At 41.4% G+C, this 19,887-nt stretch overlaps 1 protein-coding gene across 1 annotated transcript in view; it reads left to right on the forward strand.

Annotated features, from left to right (window-relative positions):
* GPC3 (glypican 3) overlaps nucleotides 1–14,625 on the forward strand; it is a 503,173-nt gene extending 488,548 nt beyond the window's left edge. The window contains exon 8 of the mRNA XM_079765304.1: nucleotides 14,104–14,625. Within this exon, the coding sequence (XP_079621430.1) occupies nucleotides 14,104–14,273 (170 nt within the window). The 3' untranslated portion in view covers nucleotides 14,274–14,625. The remainder of the gene's footprint in view (nucleotides 1–14,103) is intronic.
* The last annotated feature ends 5,262 nt before the right edge of the window (nucleotides 14,626–19,887 follow it).

The following is a 19,887-nucleotide window of genomic DNA, read 5'->3' on the forward strand; positions in this document are numbered from 1 at the left end:
TTTGGAAGGGTCATCAGAAGTTATTTACCTTCACCTTTATTTTATGTTTGAATCCCTTCACCAATATCTCTACCAAATGGCTGCCCAAACTGTCATGGACCACCTCTGGAGATAGATCTCACTGCCTAGAGGCAGCCTACATAATTTTCTGATTGCACTAAATATTAGAAAGTTTAATTTTTTTATTTAAGTCTAAATCATTTCCCCCTAGGAGAAAGACAAGGCAATCAAACAGCAGTAACTAAGATGGCATGGTTATGGGGCAAGAAAAAACTGAAAGAGAGAAGGGAAATTGAGCAAAGGGGGTATGAGCAGGTGCAGGAGATCAGGTAGTGCCAAAGAAAGAGGTCTGTGGCACTACAGGAGCCAATAACGGAATCTGAGTTGAGAAGCAGGAATGGTGCTGAAAGGTTAACAATAAGGGAATAAAACACTGGTGGAAGCTTAAGGAAGGAGATATTATAACCTTTTCTAAAATAAATGAAACCCAGGTTAGAGGTTTAAATCAAAGTGGGGAGGAACAGAAAAGCATTTATTAGATTAAAAAATCTGAGGATTCCAAATTTATCCTTTGCCTAACGATATGGAAATGAACATTGTGGAGACAAGAGAGAATGTTTAGTAGAGCAATGACTGGACAGAAGAGAATAATTGGACATAGGACATGAGTTTAAAGAGCAATTGAAAGAGAAAATGAAGTGAGTAGAGAAATGGAAAGGGGGGGGGATGAAAACAGAACTTTTAGGTTAAGGAATTGTATTTATTCCTGTGCCAGCATGTAATTGTATTTTCCTCGCAGTCATCCCACTGACCTCTGCTAGGGGAATAGGGTGCTGGCTTGTTTTACTGTACTGCCAGGACTGAAGTCTTAATGCTTTTTAGTATTATAGCCAAGCAAGGGACTTCATTAATGAAGCTATATTTTGATGTCACCGAAACAGGCACTGAAATTTCAATCACCAGCAGCTCCTAAACTTGGGAATCAGTGGTAATGGAAAGGGCAGGGTGTGGCCCAGAGATAGGTAGATTGTGAATCAAAGGCAAGGGTCAAAAGTGTGGGAACCCAGTCATGAATGTACGAAGTGAAAAATAAATGGAACCTGCTCACCAGAAAACCTATTTTCTGTCTAGCATGGCACACAGAATGCAAGCATGTGTCAGCTGCTTACATAGCAAGCCATCATGTTCCAGGCAGCAAAAGGAAATAAGAAAATAATCTTTGTAGATTCTATTCACACTGTTGTGAACGGATGCTGTGGGTAATGAGAACTTGCTATTGTCAGAAGGGCTTTGGAATCTAGAGGTAAAGAATTGAGCCATGCCATTTACTTCCAGAGCCTCTTCCATTGCCCTTCCTTTGCCTTGTCTTCATCATAGCTCAGCAGGACTCCTTCTTCTAAGGAAATCATCAGTTAATGAGAATAGACTCCTTGGGAAGTGTTTCCACTAAGGAGGTAGCCCTTCACTTGCACACTCTCAGTAGACTGGGGATAAGTGTTTATTCATGTAGCCATTGATTAGTGCATTCATTCATTCATTCAACAAGCATGTTTTTAAATTTTTGTGCTAGCCAAGTATTATACTGTGTTTGAGCTAAAGATGAATAAGACTCATTTCTTACTTTGATGGGACTCATGGTCAAGTTGAGGAGAGGAACATAGCAATGACTAATCAACTATGAGGCAGATTGAAATTAGTGATATAATACAAGTACAATCCAATAAATAGTCAGAGAAGGAAGTGATTAATTTGGGTAGATGAGAAGGAAAGGCTTCCTGGAAAAGGTATCATGTAAGATGGAGAGAGAGAGAGACAGACAGAGAGAGAGAGAGAGAGAGAGAGAGAGAGAGAGAGAGAGAGAATATCCCAGGCTGAGGGAACCGCATGAAGAAAAATATGGGAACTTCAAAATACTTGCCATTTTCAGCAAATGATAAATGGGATAGTATGACTACAGTATATGGTACTTGGGAAAATATATGGGCAGTTGAAACTGGAAAAGAAGACAAGATGAGATGCCAAAGCTCATGAATGTCATGTTAAGGAATGAGGGCTTTATCCCACATATCCTACATACAGTAGAAAACCATCAGAAGATTTTGAGAAAGTGAGACATGTGATTTAGGAAGAGTGTTGGTTTTCAATGGCCCATTTAGGAACAGCAATGGGCCATTGAAAAGCAATGATTATTTTATCTATGGGGTATTGAGGACTGTGGTGGAGTGGAAAAGGAGAGAGGCTGAAGGAAAGAGGAGATGATGCCTGTGTGAATGTGAGAATGGGGAATTACTGACAGTCTAGATCAGAAGATGGGAAGGTAGGAATTTGGAGCCAGGATGACAATGTGTTCTTCCAAGTAAACTGGGGGAAAATAGTCTCAATTCCTCCAAATTCCATTGATGCTGAGGAAGGCTTTTCATCTTTCATTCATGAGGATACCTGCCTGCTGTTGATTTCTGGCCTGCTATGTTTTCACACCCAGGTTGAGTATTTTTCAGAATATAAGCCATTTTGACATATTGACTATTGTAATATTAATTTTCCTTGCTTTGGGGAATTACCAGGACACTGTAAGCATTTTAGGTCTCAGATACACTTTTTGTAAGATTTACTATGGCTGATTAAAAATCGAAGATTATCAGACTTTGGGTTTTCCCATTCAAGTATATCTAAAGCCCTATCCCAAATTCTATCAAATAATTTTTCATTGAGAATCTTGGAGCTTGGGCTCCGAGGGACTATAAGGCCACTCCCTCACTCTCCTGATCACTCAACAACAATTGGATTTGGCTACAAGTGACAGTTTGTTTTCCTTCTGCATCCTCAAATCCCAGTGGTGTATACATAACTCTGTACTGCATCATGCCTGAAATTTATATCATAAACAGAGCTTGGTGAACCTAAACTACTAAATTTCTGTTAAAAGTAATGAGGACAGACTGTATTTTTGATCAATTTTTTTAACGTGGTTTCAGCTTCGCATCATTTTTGTGAGTCACAAAAATAAGTGTAAGTTTCCAGAGGTTGTATAAAATTTTCTTAAAATACTTAGCCTCGGATAAAAATCCTTGACAAAATTGCCCTTATCCTTCATTCCCAATTGAGGAGCTTTATCTGCAATTCTAGGGTAGTGCTTAAATGCTTAAATATCCAAAAGATCTAACTTAACTTGAGTTTAAAAGTAAAGGCTGTTTATGCAGCAAGAATAACAACAAACAGAAGTTCCAAAGCCATCTTGAGTTAGAACTGTGGAGGCACCTTCTAACAAAGTTTCATTCTATAAACTAGTTAGGTGATGTGGCATTGATAGCAAGGCCACAGTACTTCACACACAGTGACAGTGCTTAATTTTACTCACTCTCAACTTCTCTGAAGACTAATCAGTATTCAGTGAATCCAAATCAACTCCTATTCTTTCCTCAAGTCACCCTATTGAAACTTTTCTCAAAAATCTCCCATAACCTTTTAGTTGACAGACATGAGGAGGGCCAGTAGCTTCTTCTCAGTCCTTACATTTTGTGACCTCTATAACATTCGACCATGCAAACTCTCCCCTCTTTAAAATGGTCTCTTCCCTTGCATTCTCTAAGCCTGTTCTTTTCATCTTCTCTCCTGGCCCTCGGTGAATAGTATCTTTGTCACAGGCTTTTCCACTGACTCTCAAGCCCATTACTTCCCATGGGAAATACAGCCTTTGAAGAGATGTGATTCATGTGAAGCTGTTAGCATTCTTGGGGAGAAGGATCTGTGGACATGAGAGTAATACTCGTGATATTCCTGTGAAAGGTGCTGATAATTCTGTTGCTGAGGAGGAGGACCAGAACCTGTATCAGCACTTATTACTGTCAGTATTTTCAGAATAGAGTTATTCTGTGTCTGGAAATATGACTTTACTCGTGATATACATAAATTAGTACAGTAGCAGCCTATCTATACTAATAAAAGAATAGTATGCTAATTAGACCGGAGACCTTCCAAAAGACCATCCAGAGGTCCTTCCTGACAAAGCCACAGCGGCTGCAAGGGCGAGTGTCGGCGGAGGGAGGAAGGCCGCTCTCATGGCAGCCACGGGAGCCAGAGGAAGGCGGCTCTTGCAGCGGCTGCAGGAGCGGAGGAAGGCAGCGCCACGGCCCCTTTTGCAGAGGCCTCAGTGTGGGCCAGTCCAGCACCAAGGCCCCTTCCACAGAGGCAGCGGAAGAGGGGGCTGTGCCGTCCAGGTCCCAGTGCTGCCCTTCCACAGAGGCAGTCACAGAGGCAGCGGCGCGGGCCCGAGTCAGGGCCCGGCGCCACACCTGCACAGAGGCTGGACAGGGTGCGACCTGCTATGCCTCAACATCCCACAGCCCCTCCCGCCGCCAGCCTGGCCCCAGATCGCCTCCCCCCCCCCCTCCCCAAGAAGCAAGGGCTGAGGGCCTACAGCTATGCCCAGGCTTAGGCAGCCAGTGGCGGCCTGGCACACCCTGAGCCCTTCTCCAGGCAGCTCCCGGCACCCCGGGGTGGGTGGGTGTCCTGCTCTGACGGGGTCCCCAAGGGCCCTGTGAATCCCTCCACCGCCTCCCATCTCCACCCTGATTCCGGGAGCTCCAGGGCCCCCGGGAAGGAAGTGCGCGCCTGTGGGCATTATAGAGGGGCAGCGGCAGGTTTGGGGGACCCCGGGGAGGCCTCCTAGCTGTGGATGCCTGAGTCTGTTCTGGACCTAGGGCCACGCTTTTCCTGCGAAGCCGCCAGTGTCTAACTGTCAGTATCCAGGAGGTGGGAGTGCATCCACCATCCACCAAAAAGTAGGACCATTGAGCTGTTCACAGTCTCATTGCAGGCGTGGGTCCGTGGCTGAGGGGGTGGAGGCCAGACCAAAACAAAACAGTAGAAACACCTTGCCCACCTGGGCGGGTGCAGCTGCAGTCCACGCAGGCCTGGGCAGTGTGGAAAGCGCTACCTTCTCCCAGGTCCTGTGCTAGCACCACCGCCTCGCTCACCCTCAAGCCTTCCTGAGTCCTGACAGCAAAGTGTGTAAGGCATCCTGTAGGAGTTGTGCCATTCTGGGTGCTTTTGCCTAAAGACATACTTTTGGGATGACTTCAGAGCCACATCTCACTTCCCAGGAGACTGGAAAGAAACATGTAAAAGGAATTCGACAAAAGCTTTCCACATCTCTGTTTATTCTTTTGAATCCATAAAATGACCTTAAAAAAAGCATTCGGGCCACCTAAGAGAGAATGCACTTTCTTGCCGGAGCACGCAGGATTCTTTTGCCCAACAGGTTAAAGGAAGCAGAGACCTGGCACAGTGGAAATGGCCCTGGTGCCCTATGAGGAGACCGTGGGAATGGGGTTGCAGAAATTCCACAAGCCTCTTGCCACCTCCTTCACAAACCACACCATCCAGATCCACCAGGACTGGAGGCAATTGGGAGTAGTAGCCATGGTTTGGGACACGATAAGCAAATTCTGGGGAACCTCTGAAGACATCTGCAGTTGATTATAAGACTGGTCTTTATTTAAAAAGAAAAGAACAGCTTTGTTGAGATATAATTCATATACTGTACATGTCACCTAAAGTGTACAATGAACTGTTTTTTTATAGTAAATTCAGAGTGGTGCAATCATCAGCAAGCTCAATTTTTAAATATTTTCACGACCCCATCCCCTCCAAAAAAACCTTTTACCCACTATAATCACTTTCCTGATCATCTTCCCCAAAAATACATTGCATTTTAAGGGTGAGTAAAGGAAAGTTGAAGGAAGTTAAAATACTGCACAAAGGATATTGTAAAATGACAAAGCCCAAAGTGAAGATCATGTGTTTCCTTTTTTAAAAAAAAAAATATTTTTTATTGATTTCAGAGAGAAAGGGAGAGGGAGAGAGAGATAGAAACATCAATGATAAGAATCACTGATCAGCTGCCTCCCTCAGACACCCTACTGGGGATCTAGCCTACAACCCAGGCATGTGCCCCTGACCAGAATCAAACCTGGGACCCTTCAGTCCACAGGCCGATGCTCTCTCTATTAAGCCAAACCAGCCAGGGCCACATGTTTTCTTTAAGTTCTGTGTGGTTGTAATGGTCCCCAAATCTATACTAATAAAAGGGTAATATGCTAATTAGAGCAGACATCTTCCAGATGTTCTTCCAGACAAAGTCGCAGCAGCTGTGAGGGCCCAGGCTCAGGCCAGCAGTGGCAGCAGCAGTGGGGTAATGGGGGCGGTGCCTTCCCCTGATCCACCAGGTCGCCTCCCATAAAGGGAGCTGAGGCAGAGGCAGTTAGGGGCAATCAGGCCAGCAGGGGAGCAAGTTAGGGTCTATCACGCCGGCAGGGGGGCAGTTGGGGGGAATCAGGCCAGCAGAGGGGGGCAGTAAGGGGTGATCAGACCAGAAGGGGGGGCAGTTGGGGGCAAGCAGACTGGCAGGCAGAGTGGTTAGGGGCGATCAGGCAGGCAGGCATGTGAACGGTTAGGGATCAGGCCTAAACCGGCAGTCAGACATCCCCCGAGAAGTCCCAGATTGGAGAGGGTGCAGACCAGGCTGAGGGACACCCCCCTCCTGTGCATGAATTTCGTGCACTGGGCCACTAGTGTTATAATAAGATTCTACAGCAAAATGGTTTATTTTTCTAAGGAATTAAGTGATATTTTTGTGTTGTTTTTTTTTCCTTAATAGCTGAATGCAATAGTTAGTGGTTAAAACCTCTGGAAATCATTTTGTATTAGGAAAATAAGCAGTCTGAGCCCCAGTTAAGGGAATTTACTATAGTGTTCCCCTTTTGACAAGTAAGTTGTCATAGAAAAGGCAACCTTAAGTCATTAATAAGGGACTTGTGAGTTAGATTACCCAGTTTGGGCATTTGCAAAGCCCAGGTGATCCTAACAAGTTGCCTAACAGTGCTTTTAGGACCTTTCCATATAAGTAACTCCATACATCAGTGAAGAGAGATAGTGAACACCTACTCCTGAGGATCTGGGATATTACCTGAAAGTCCTAATTAAACTGAAACACTTTATGAAGTCTTAAATGAGCTTGAAAATGGTGCATTTCTACTCTATCATAAGACCTTGCATGTTATAGTATAAAATAGTGTGCTTCCCCCCTAAATCCCTAGGAAGAAGTATGCCATGGCTTTGTGTACTCACAACCCACTGTAGTGTTAATCTGAAGATATACATACCCCAGATTGAGAAGCAGAGGCCTATAATAACAGAGGTCATGGCTATACTAATGGGAAAAGCCATTGTTCTTTCAACATGCCATAGTTGCAACTGAGGATGTTTGCAGGCTAAAATTAGCTATAAACAAAGAAGTGAGCATCTCACAGCCCCAGCCCTCTTCCAGGAGCAGCCATTGTATTATTCCCAGGATCTATGATCATTTAGTAGACAAGATTGTCGGCTCACTTGTTTGTCACAAAGGTGCATAATGAAATGGGCCCATTCTAAAAGGAGTCCCATTAGACAACTTAAAAACCAGAAGCCACGACTGTGCCAGCTCCCTCCTCATCTTATTTCTGAAGAAGAAAATCTAGACTCTCAGAAACCCAAGGGTCATTCACAAAGTCACTTTCTTCTGCTTTCAAGTCCAGGTAGTCATTTCACACCTGAAAGTTCACATAGGAGGGGGGGTTGGTATGGCATGAAGGAGGATTGTGTTGAGTATAAAACAATGAAACCAGCTACCTTGGCTGCTGTGGGCAGAGATAAACTCCAAGAGAAGCAACTGATTGAGCCTACTTGTTGATGGAGGCTCTGCTGGGGGCAGCTACCTTGGCTGCTGTGGGCGGAGAAATGATTGCAGCCTGCTTGGGATTCATATGTGAATGGCAGAGCCCAAGGGCTTCTGTGGGAATGGGCAGCAGAGTGAGCAGTAGTGCAATGAACATAATTTCTCCCGAGATTTCCTCAGTTTCAGCCTCTGGGGTCTGCCAAGTAATGTACTGAAGGTTTCACATATTCATGTCTTGGGGGCCAACTGTACACAGCAAATGCAAAACACAGGGATAGCAGTATTGCTCTGTTGCTATATTGGGACCAGATTGAAGCCATCTGCTGGTGCAAGCTTGGCAAGAAAGAAACCCCTATGTTTGGCTCAACAGCAGCATTCTCTCCCCTGGCATTTTGATAGCAGCTCTTCTTTCAGACTTCCCTGTGAAGTCTGCCTGCTGGTGAGGGTGAGGCCCTTGGAGCAGCGATTTTCAACCTTTTTCGTCTCATGGCACACATAAACTAATTACTAACATTCTGTGGCACCACCAAAAGCTATATTTTCTGTCAATCTGATTTTAAAAATAGGTATAATTTTGATTCATTCATACCAGATGGCTATTTTTGTCTTGTCTGTTGTCATTTTTTTATTTGACAATCTAAGAGAAAATAGGTCAGTGCCCCTGACTAAATAGTAGGGTATTGCATGTTTTAAAAATTCTTGTGGCATATCAATGTGCCTCTTGTGGCACACCATTTGAAAATTGCTGCCCTAGAGCAATGCATCTCCCTCCTTGATGCCATGAGCTTTGCTTCCTATCCTATATAATAAAAGGCTAATATGTAAATTGTCCCCTCGACTAGGAATTCGACTGGGAGTTTGACCAGGCCAGCCCGTGGCCCCTCCCCCCAGCTGGGCCTGCCCCCACTAACCCCCACCCCAATTGGAGACAGGGCTGGTCGGCCAACCTCCCGCATCTCCTTCCCCCAGACAGCCCAGCCCAATAGGCCTCAATTGGGGCAGGCTGGCCAGACCCTACCCGTGCACAGTGCACCGGGCCTCTAGTTATATATATGCTTAAGATCTCATTGGCTTTGTAAGGGCCCAAGCAAAGGCTTATCTTCTGGCTGAGAGATCTTCTTTGGCTGCCTGTGCATGACTGCTTAATGCACCCCAGGTCCAGTCACTTCTCCCTCAAAAGCTTTGTGTGTACTGGCCTCAGTGGAAATTATTAGGCCAGTGTTTAAAGAAAATAATGACAGTCCAGCATGAACTTATGTATTGCTGGTGTCTCTTATCCAATATTAGAATAGCTAAAGAAGAAAGATGATTCAAAATTTGGTAACTGATGATGACCACCAGAAAAACTCCAAGAGAAGCAACTGATTGAACCTATTTGTTGATGGAGGCTCTGCTGGGGGCAGCTAACTTGGCTGCTGTGGGCAGAGAAATGACTGCAGCCTGCAGCAAATTGTGTCCCTCACTGGTCCCTAAGAGCCTTGGAATAAAAGATAAATAAAACTAGAAGGAAATTTAGAGTCCATCCAGTCCAACACCCTTATTTAGCAGATGGGGTGACTGAGTCCCAGAGGAGTGGATAATGACTTGCCAATGACACAGTAAGTCTGGTGTAGCCTCCTGAGGAACTCCACCAGGAGACTGAATAATAGTAGAGGGTTCCACACTGAGTATTTTACCTAACAGAAAAAGCAGAAAAAACTTTCAACATAAATTGCAGACCTTAATGACTGATAATTATGTTAAAGGGTTTATCTAATCTGCAACAGAGAGGACATGGCAAAATGAGCATCAGGGTTGAGTGTGTAATCAGTACAGATTCTTGGATCTACCCTCTGTGCATAGTTAAACTGATTACAAATAGAAACAGATATTTGGATTTAACATGAAAATCTTGTTGGCCCAAAAGTTTCTCACTGATAATCAACTGTAAGCCAGAAATATTTTATGTGCGTTTTGCAATATGTACCTAATACAACAAAGATATGTTCTGGAAAATCACTGATGAACATTAAATATGAATTATTTAAAAGAAAATGGTTTGTGGTGACTCCCCTAGTACATCTGGTTTGTAGCAAACTGAGAAAGTTTTGGTTTGGTGTATATTTAGCTTTGTCAGGTTTTTTTTTTTAATTATATTTGCTACTGTCTAATCCCCAGAAACTGTTCCCACAGGCTTCTTTTTTCCAAGACAAGATGTCTGACAAGTCTCTCCCACTTAAGGCTGTCCTCCAAACTGTTAGCAATGATTTTTCTAAAAAAACACAAACCAGAATGTGGTTTCATTACTTAAAATTCAATGCCCACAAAATAAAGTCTTAGCATTCCTAATCTACCATGATTTAGCTGTTAATTGTCCTTCCTGCCTTACCTTTTATCACTCACAACACAGTACAGACATACACACACAGAGACATACACACACACACACATACCTCACAACAATGTATACTCTATGCTCCCTTCCAACATAGAGGCTGCTTGTTCCTATTAAGTATTCCCTACAGACAATTTTTTTTTTATATTGTGATTTTGTTCAAGCTGAACCCTCTGCCTAAAATGAATAACCATTTCATCAGCCCTGCCATAGTTCCACCCATACTTCATGGTATTAATTATAGTCCAACTGTTCAAAAAAAAATCTTCCCAGATCCTTCTATTTGGAATTTTTATATCTCCCTTCTATCCCCGTGGTATTTTGCTTATGCCTTTATCTGTGCCCTTTCTACATTCTTCCAAGTAGATTTGTCTACTAGTCTATTTCCCTTGCTAGAGTGCTGGACTGTGGGATTCCTGAAGGCAAATACTAAGTCTTTTTCCAACCTTCTAGCTTAATACTTGGGACATAGTAGGCTACCTTTAAGCTTGTTGAATTAAATTGGATTGTATGTCCCCTGTTGGAGAGTGTCCAAATTTATCTTTGACCAAAACTCATATTTCTTCTATCTCCCAAAATGCTTCCTCTGCTAAACTGTCCCCCTCGTCTCTAATCTTTGTGATGGTGGCCTAGGCCCAGAGTGTGTCTTTGCTGGAATTCCCATTAAAATAAGCCCTAGGAACTTGGCTATTGGATTGGGTGAATATATTTGCTGCTACTAAATGGGGAGCCTCAGGAAACTGTAGCCACAGCTTAGGAAGCATAGCAATGTATCATTCTGAATAGTTCTTGAGGCCCTTTGTAGGTAGAAGACTTGACCCAACTTTGTACCTGGGGCATCTAATGGCCCTGGCCATCATTGCTGATTTCTTCAGGGAAATAGAACTGATATGATAATTCCCATTCTGGCTTCTCAAACCCAGAGGTCTTCTCAGTATTTCATAAAACTTAATAAGACTACTTAATCAAGTTTGTGATCAGTTTTATGTAAAAACACTGACTTTTCTCTTGCTTTTTATTTTGTGTGTGTGTGTGTCAATGCTACTTTATTCTTTATACAACTGAATATTTTAATAAATATAGAGCAAGAGAATTATCTTTAAATATTGTTTACAGAAAGAAATTTGACCTTGGTTCAAAATAATTACTGGGCTGCCTCATCCGATGCAGCTTCCCTTTGCCACTGAACTGTTGGAATATCCCACTGGGTGTTATGTCCAGTGTTTCTTCCATTCCTTGGCTTCTTGGTAAAGTCCAGTGCCACAGCCCCCAATTTATGCTATAGAAATCTTTTTATCCTTCCATTGGCCAGCTTGGCGGCCAGACTCATTTGAAGGTGCAGAGGAGGAAACCCAGTTTTAACTGGATGTGTTGGTTCCTGAGTTCTGGTAGTATGTATTTCACTAATCAAGAATTTTTTTCAAGAAGGAGTCTGTTAATGCTTAATCAGTGTAGTCTGTTTAGTATACATTTTTTTCCAAGAGATGGGATAGCTTCATATGAGGTTCAGAGTAAGACCTGCATTCAAACAGGACCTCTGTGATTTACCCACTGTCTCAGTATGGGGGGAAAAAACTGACCTGAGTTTGACCTTTCTCATCTTTAAAATGAGATTTATAATACCTCCTGACATTGTTGAGAAGTTTTAATTAAATGAGATAACATATAAATAGCTTAGTAGAGTACCTGGCACACAATGAGGACTCGATAGTTGGCAATCATTTTTATCATTTCAAAACATAGGGTCCAAGAGATAGAAATAACAAAAGAAGTCTTTGGTGGCAAAAGGATTAGAAACTGCTGGAATCAAGATAACTGCTTGGTTTACCTTAACTGCTATAATACTATTATTTAGTGCTTGCAGATTATTTGAAGAGCAAGATAAGTAGTATAAGTGCTTAGTGGCAACATTAATAGATGTTGTTTCATCTTAATGTTGGGAAAGGGGACTATCCAGAAAAGGAATCTGAAAGTGATTCTGAGAGTGCTCTCATTCGGGTAAATCCTAAAAATACTTCTCTTCATTTAAGTTGAGAGGTTTCTGTGACACCCAAGGCTGCCTTTCAACAGATATAACCATATGTGTTCTCAATTTTGATGAAATCTGATCATGACTTAAGCCTGTGTTATCCTTGCCGAGTGACAGCTGACCTCAGCCTTTTCTGTGTGCTCTGCATAGTTCACCTTTCAGAAAAAGAGGTCTGATTTCTAAGTAAAGTGTTGCTCTTTGTTCTTTTCCTCTTTTTATTTTCTTTGTATGTATTTATTTTAGGGAGAGAGAGAATCTAGATTACAGTCTGTTGAGTTGCTTTTCCCTGGGTAAGAGGGTTTCCTGGAAATTTTTATTTTAATTATTATTGGCGCTCAAGAAGAAAAACTTTCTCAGCTTTAGAGGAAGAAAATATAGTCAAATTCATGCATATTAAAAGTTATAAAGTCATGTCTTTATACAGCCATTAAAAATAATTATGATTAATAACACAATAAAATATTTGCATTGAATAACATAGTCAAATGATTCAATAATATTTTTAAATTAATAGGAAAAATGTCAATACCCATTAGGTAAAAAGGCAAAAATATGAACTGTTATGTATTGAGAAATATAATTAGTAAACTAAAATAGAAAATGTTGTTCAGTATGAATAATTCAAGTACATGCAAATTAAAGAAACCCTGAGATATCATCATATACTGACTACAATATACTTTTTCAATTGAGGCACAGTAAATTTGGTTCCCTCATCATTGCTGGCATTATAAACTGCAATAACCTTTTCGGAAAATAGTATTGCCGTCTATGTAATCCCCCTTAGTTTTGATCACCTTCACCTTGCTGCCTGCTCTAACCAATGTCAGCCTCGGAGCCACCCTGACCCTGGGCCCTACTCTAAACTCATCCTGGACCAGCTGAGTCTTCACACTTTTCTTCCTGTGACTTACTGCTTCATCCCCTGTAAGAGGAGCTCTTCCTTCCTTTTCCTTCCTTCCCTTTATAAAATGCCAGTCATTTCCTCTGTGCCTGATGCTATGTATCTCAGTGTCCCCAAGGGCTCTTTCCAGGTCCATTGGCCACAGGACAGTTGGCTGGTGAAGTTGCTAACATCACATCACCTCCACAAGCTATTGAAATAGAAACATTAGTGACTGAGGCTAGAAAAACCTAGGGAGTAGATTTGAGCTCTAAATCTGGGAAAGCAAATCTGAAAGAAACTGAGCCCTGAACCAGGGCTAGACATCTTGAATTTTCTAACAAACCATTATCTACTTAGATTTGCCTTCTGAGAAACTTTCTCATTAGGGCAACCCCAATATCCCAACTTCTTTTTCAGAATCATGACTATATCATAAACGGTAGGCAGTTAGAGAGGAAGACCCTTACCCATTAACATTTCCTTAGTCTTGATTTGCTTACTATTAGTTTAAATCTTATGTATTAAATCAATTTAACTTTCTCTGGATTTTTTTAGAGGTGACGAAAAGACCATATATATAAATGAAGAAATGTTTGGGAAAAATAAAACACCTTTTAATGACAAACTACCCTATCCTTAACTGTAAAGCAAGATTTCCAGGAGGGGATCTGTATGGGGTGCAGGACCCAGGAAAGCTGCACTGAGAGTCCAAAATATCCCCTCCCCCATTGACACATACACACAAGGAGACACATGTAGTCACCCACACTGTACCTTAGATTTTGATACCAGTGAGATCTGGTGAAAATGACTTTCAAGTAGAGCTTTGCCAGGGAGGAAATGTTGCAAAGGCCCACTGTGCATCGCAGGGTATGGATGCAGCCACAGTGGAGAGGGAAACAGCCAGGTTGCTCCCTGTTGGTATGATCTCTGGAAGGAGCACCTCTAGCTATCTCATTCATCTGTCTCCCCCATATACACTTTCCCATCCTCTGGCAGCTTTCCTTCCCAGCAATCCAGACAAGTGTTTGAGCCATGAATAGTGTACACCTAATAATTTTGGTAATCCTGTATTTAATATTCTTCTTTACTTTTGGCAGAACTGGCTTATGATCTGGATGTGGACGATACTCCTGGAACCAAGCAACATGTGAATCAGAATGATAATGAGATAGTCGTCTCTCACAACTGTGGGAATGGCCATTCTCCCCTGAAGGTTCTAACCAGCTTGGCAATCTATGTGGTGTGCTTTTTCTTCCTGGTGCACTGACTTCCTAGTGCACAGCACCTGTGCTGCCCTTCAGCACCCTGTGGTCTTCCTCTATAAAAGGAACCACCTTCTTATTTTTTTTCTATTTTTTTAATCTCATATGCCTCCTCTAGCCATTAAGTAGAAGATAACCATGTGTTATGTTTTTGAAATGAAATGGTATCTTTATGAGGCAGGTAAATTTTAGTGGTAGTATAGATTGTCCTTTTGTAAAGAAAAAAAATCAAGTCGTGCCAAATTATTTTCCTATGTTTGGCTGCTAGAACATGGTTACCATGTCTATCTCTCTTTCTCTCTTTCCCTTTGCATGGATTTCTTTGAAAAAAAAAATAAATAAATGTTAAAATAAAAATGCATTGGGTCTTTTTTGTAAGCTCTCATATGTAGTGACTATGTATTGCTTTTTCTCCTCACCTAGCTTTATATTCAGCATAAGAAAATCTCATTAGTTGCCAACAGGGACCTTGAAACCTACCTGTCTAGTGTGTGTATTAATCCTGGTCCCAAACCCCAGTGAAAGCCACTTCCTCCCAACACATACCCAATCCATAATCTCCATTTTGAAACATTGGATTAGAGCCGTGGTCGGCAAACTGTAGCTCTCGAGCCACGTGCGGCTCTTTGGCCCCTTGAGTGTGGCTCTTCCACAAAATACCACGGCCTGGGCGAGTCTATTTTGAAGAAGTGGCGTTAGAAGAAGTTTAAGTTTTAAAAATTTGGCTCTCAAAAGAAATTTCAATCATTGTACTGTTGATATTTGGCTCTGTTGACTAATGAGTTTGCCAACCACTGGGTTAGAGTGTCTTGTCTATGAAACTAAAGGTATTTCAAAAAGTTCCACTGTCTTTATAAATTTCACTTTTCTGCAAATGCTTTGCCCAAATAGAAATCTTCTGTTTGGGTCGTATACAGTTGCATGAATGATATTCCTTCATCTTCAAAACTGGAGAGATAGATCCAAACAGTGCAAACAAATCATTACCCAAGCTTCATGCTGTGTCTCAGGCTTGTTCTCTGTCACACTTCTTCTGGGGCTGCTACATGGCAGGGCCAGCAGTTGCCCTGGGTTAGATTGCAAAGGTTGTCAACAGAAAACCCATGATTTCTAGGAAGCAATGCTCACACTTGGCTCTAGGTGGGCTTCTTCAACGTTTGTTTATTTAATGACTAGGTTTTCATACATGTTGGGTGTCAGATGCTGGAGACAATAGGAAAAAAACACAGATTTGATCCTTGCTTTCACAGAGCTGAAGTTCTGGCACCAATACATATTCCACACCAGTTTTTTTGTCAATTGTAAGCCCAGTATAATTACTTAATTTTTTTTACATATATAATATTACAAACAACAATGACACTATGCTGATATTTGGACATTCTGCTGTCAAAGAACCTCTGGAATAACCAACTTGCCATTGTTTATAAAGCCTAGCATATTGTCCATTTGCCAGGTCAGGTCAATAAAAACACTGTTGAGTTTTTTCTTGGTAGTTAGCAAACTAAGATCCATTTTTTAAAATTTATCTTTATTATTGAAAGTATTACAGATGTCCCCTTATTTTCACCTCTTGACACCCTCTATCCCACTCCAACCTCCCCACCCCCGTCCAGGCCTTCACTGCACTATTGTCTGTGTCCATGGGTTATACATATAAATTCTTTGGTTAATCTAATAAAGTAGGAACTCAACTCCCACCTGAGGGATCAGAGAAGCTGAATAAGTATGAGGAAGAGAGGGTGAGACAGAGTGAAGAAGTTTGAGTAAAGGTCAAAGACAGGAATGGGAAGTCCTCTTTGATTCTAGGAGGTGGTCCCAGCTAGGATCTCTGATTTCTGTCCAATGGCAGGGGGTCACCATGTGGGAAGCAGGAGGTATAATGTCTCACAACTTATCATTCCCCCCTCCTGCTGTCACCAACACATTTCTGTCAGGGTCTCCTGCAGAGCACAGATTTCCAATATCCATTTTCATCCTTTGCAGAAATTTTCACAAACACAAAATGAAAATATTTAGTTTAGTGTTTCCTTCAGTTGGTTTTGTTGAAATTAAAACTACAATTAGTTTTGTTTGTTAATATGGTTACAATGATTTGTAGCAGTTGGTAAGACTTGAAAGGAAATTCTTTCTCTTTTTTAAAACATCATCATTTCTGTATTTAACTGGGATTTATAAGAATCTTTTGTTCTTTGATTCATAAAATCTAAATACCGGAAAGGTTTGCTCCTTGGACTTGGTATGATATTATAACAATACCAGACCATTAGAAAGATTTAAAGCCCAGTTATCACCTAATAACTGTCCCTGTCATTCTACATGAAGGTTTTTATTTTTTTAAATATGTCTTTATTTATTTATTTATTTACTTACTTACTTACTTACTTATTTTAGAAAGAGAAATGGAGAAGGAGAGAGAGAAACATCCACCATCTGCCTCCTGCACACCCCCTACTGGGGATTGAGCCAGCAACCCCGGTATGTGACTTGACCAGGAGTCTAACCTGGAACCAGTGACCTCTCGGTGCCTGGGACAACACTCAGCCACCTGAGCCACACCAGCCAGGGCAGGAAGGTTTTTATTTTATTTGGCAAAAAAAAGTAATCTGTGGCTCTGAGACCAGGTTTTACAACTGCAAACAGGAGAGGACTGTTTTAAAGTCCATTTTAAAGGAGATTGTCAGTTTGTACACACACTTTTTATTCACTTCCTATCTCCAGACCTCAGTTTCCTCTTCTAAAATGGAGAATCAGGACAAGATGTTAGCCTCATTGTTGCTCTGATTTTGTGGCACCATTGATTCTGAGAGGAATTAAGTGCTAGTCTCTTTGCCCAGCACTGGTGTCATAAGGATGCTGTTCCCATATGCCTCGCAGGACTTTTCTAGAATAAGATCATATTTGATATACTTCAGTTCCCAGAACATGAACCAAGCCAGCCAGTGTTTTTCCTATCTTGGTACACTGTCTGCCAGCTATGGTCCATTCAGACTGTGTGATGAGGGGCAGAAGACAACTTCTCTAATATCTATGACCTGCTGTCTTCAGCTAAATAGTTGGGATTAAAATGGATAATCATACACATTAAAAAAACAAAACATGGAAAATTCACCATCTCTTATTGACATTTACTTTTTCAATAGCTTGTATCTTTTAGCTTTTTATCCATGTTTTTTCCTATCCCTCTATGTTTTATACCTCTAGTTCAGAATCTAGTTTCACTGCTAGTTGGTAGCTTTTCATCTTTGAACTGTTTATTCTGCTCTTTGATTTAAACTTCCTACACATAAATATGTTACAATAGGCTTGGCAGCTGGGAAGTTGCCCAACCTTGTTGGAAGTTTCCAGGCCTCTTTCTCACTGGATGCACATGTGAACCTCCAACAGCTCAACTCTGGTACTTGAACAAGGTTAAATCACAGAATAACACACCAAATCCCTACACTGCAAAGGACATCCCACAATCTTTTATTACTACCTTAGGAGAGGTCACATTAGGTCACAACACAGCCTATTTTGTTACTGGATGCCTCTAGTTTTTGTCAAATGCATTTTTTTTTTCAAAAGAAATATATACAGGCAATAAAAATTTTAACAATACATCATAATAAAGTTTTTAAAATGATATTTACTGCCTGGCTAATGTGGTTCAGTGGTTGAGTGTTGACCCATGAACCAGGAGGTGACTGCTCAATTTCTGGTCAGGGCACATGCTTGGGTTGCAAGCTCAATCGCCAGTTGGGGGCATGTGGGAGGTGGCCAATAAATGTTTCTCATCATTGATGTTTCTATCTTTCTCTCCCTATCCCTTCCTTACTCTGAAACCAATAAAAACATATTAAAAATGATATTTACTCAATAATTCCATACCCTATAATAGATAATTACTATTAAATATTACATAATAGATATTTACTATTAAAGTTTTTACTTATATCCTTGCAAACAGATCTCCTTTTCTGAACAGCTCATTCAGCCCCTTATGCCCTGCTCCAGTGGGCCAGTTGTCCCACAGATCCCCAAGACCTCTACCAGAGAAGTCCTAGAATGGAGATAGTTGCTTGGAATCCACATTACCCTCTTCATGAATGATGAGCTTCTGGCCATTTGAAACACTACCCCCTCACACACACACCGATGTTTTTGCAAGAATGTTTGCCAAGCCAGATCTCTTCCATCTCATATTTGTATAATTGTTTTTTTCAAAACTAAATTCCGAGGGCTTTTGATTTTGTCTATATTTTGAGCCAGGCACTATATAAAGTGTGTGTGTGTGTGTGTGTGTGTGTGTGTGCGCGCGCGCGCGCGTGCGTGTGCGCCAGAGAGGGGGGGTGATGTACTAGGATGGAAATTTTCTTCTAGCCAAGGCCACAACATTTTTGAAAGTCCTCTTTTGGAATTGTTGTTGAACCAGTATATGTACCATACAGGAAAATCATCCTCATTTATTTATAGTCACACCTTGTTTGGAAACAAAATAATGTTCTTCAGCTTGATCACCCACATCATTCACTAGATTTGCTGCCAAGTAGCTTTAAGCTGCTTCTAAAAATCAAATGTGCCTTTAAGAAATAAAGACCTTCCTGAGAAGAATCCAAAGAATGTGCTATTGGCTATGGAGGGTTCTTTTCCCACAGAAAATGTCTAGAAAATGTAAGGAAACTGTACCTCTTGGAAGGGCACAACACTAATTTACGTAGATACAGAAGGTCTGCCAGGTTTGCCAAGGAACCAAAAAAAAATAAGCTCAATGCTTCCTATTCACTGTTACATATTTAAAAATAAATGTACTGACTTTGAAAGATTCCCTTTAAAAATAGAACACAGGGCTGGCATGCAGTTGGTGTTTAATAAATGTTTAATGAAACCAGTATTCATTATACAAGTATTTATTGAGCAATGCTTTGGGCCAGACCCTGTGTCATTAACTAGAGATACAGCATATGAGATAAACATAGTCCCTGCTCTCCTGGGGTTTCTCATCTATTGAGGAAAAGAAACAAGAAATTACAATACAATATATGTAAACACTATAACAGGAGTGTACATGGGATGCACAGGAGAGCAGGATGCGGTACAATTTACAAACAATGGGTCAGAAGAAAGTGTAGAAGAAAGGATAGGAATTGTCCCATTTTAAAATAAAGTATAGAAATTATCCAGGTTACAAAGGGGAGAAAGTGTCTTAGGCAGAACAGTATGACACAGGTCCATAGTGGACCATGCACAAGGCTGTTAATTGTTGTGTTACTTGCCATCATGGGGTATTGCAGGAAACTTGGGTGCCTATCCATGCAAGAGAGGAGAGGTACAATGTGGAGGTCCACAGAGAACTGTGTAGTGGCCAGAAACAATAAACTATATGTACACCCAATAGTACAGATATATCTTAAAATCACAGTGTGGGTAAAAATGGCAAGAAACCAGATAGGCTACATAGCATCTCATCGTAATAAATTAAGATATATTCACAGAAGACTCTCCACAATTTATAAAAATACTAGAAGCCCAGTGCACGAAATTCATGCATGGGGGTATGTGTCCCTCAGCCCAGCCTGCACCCTCTCCAATCTGGGACCCCTCGAGGGATGTCCAACAGCCCGTTTAGGCCCGATCCCA

The sequence above is a fragment of the Cnephaeus nilssonii genome (assembly GCF_951640355.1).
Source record: "Cnephaeus nilssonii genome assembly, chromosome: X".
NCBI lineage: Eukaryota > Metazoa > Chordata > Mammalia > Chiroptera > Vespertilionidae > Cnephaeus > Cnephaeus nilssonii.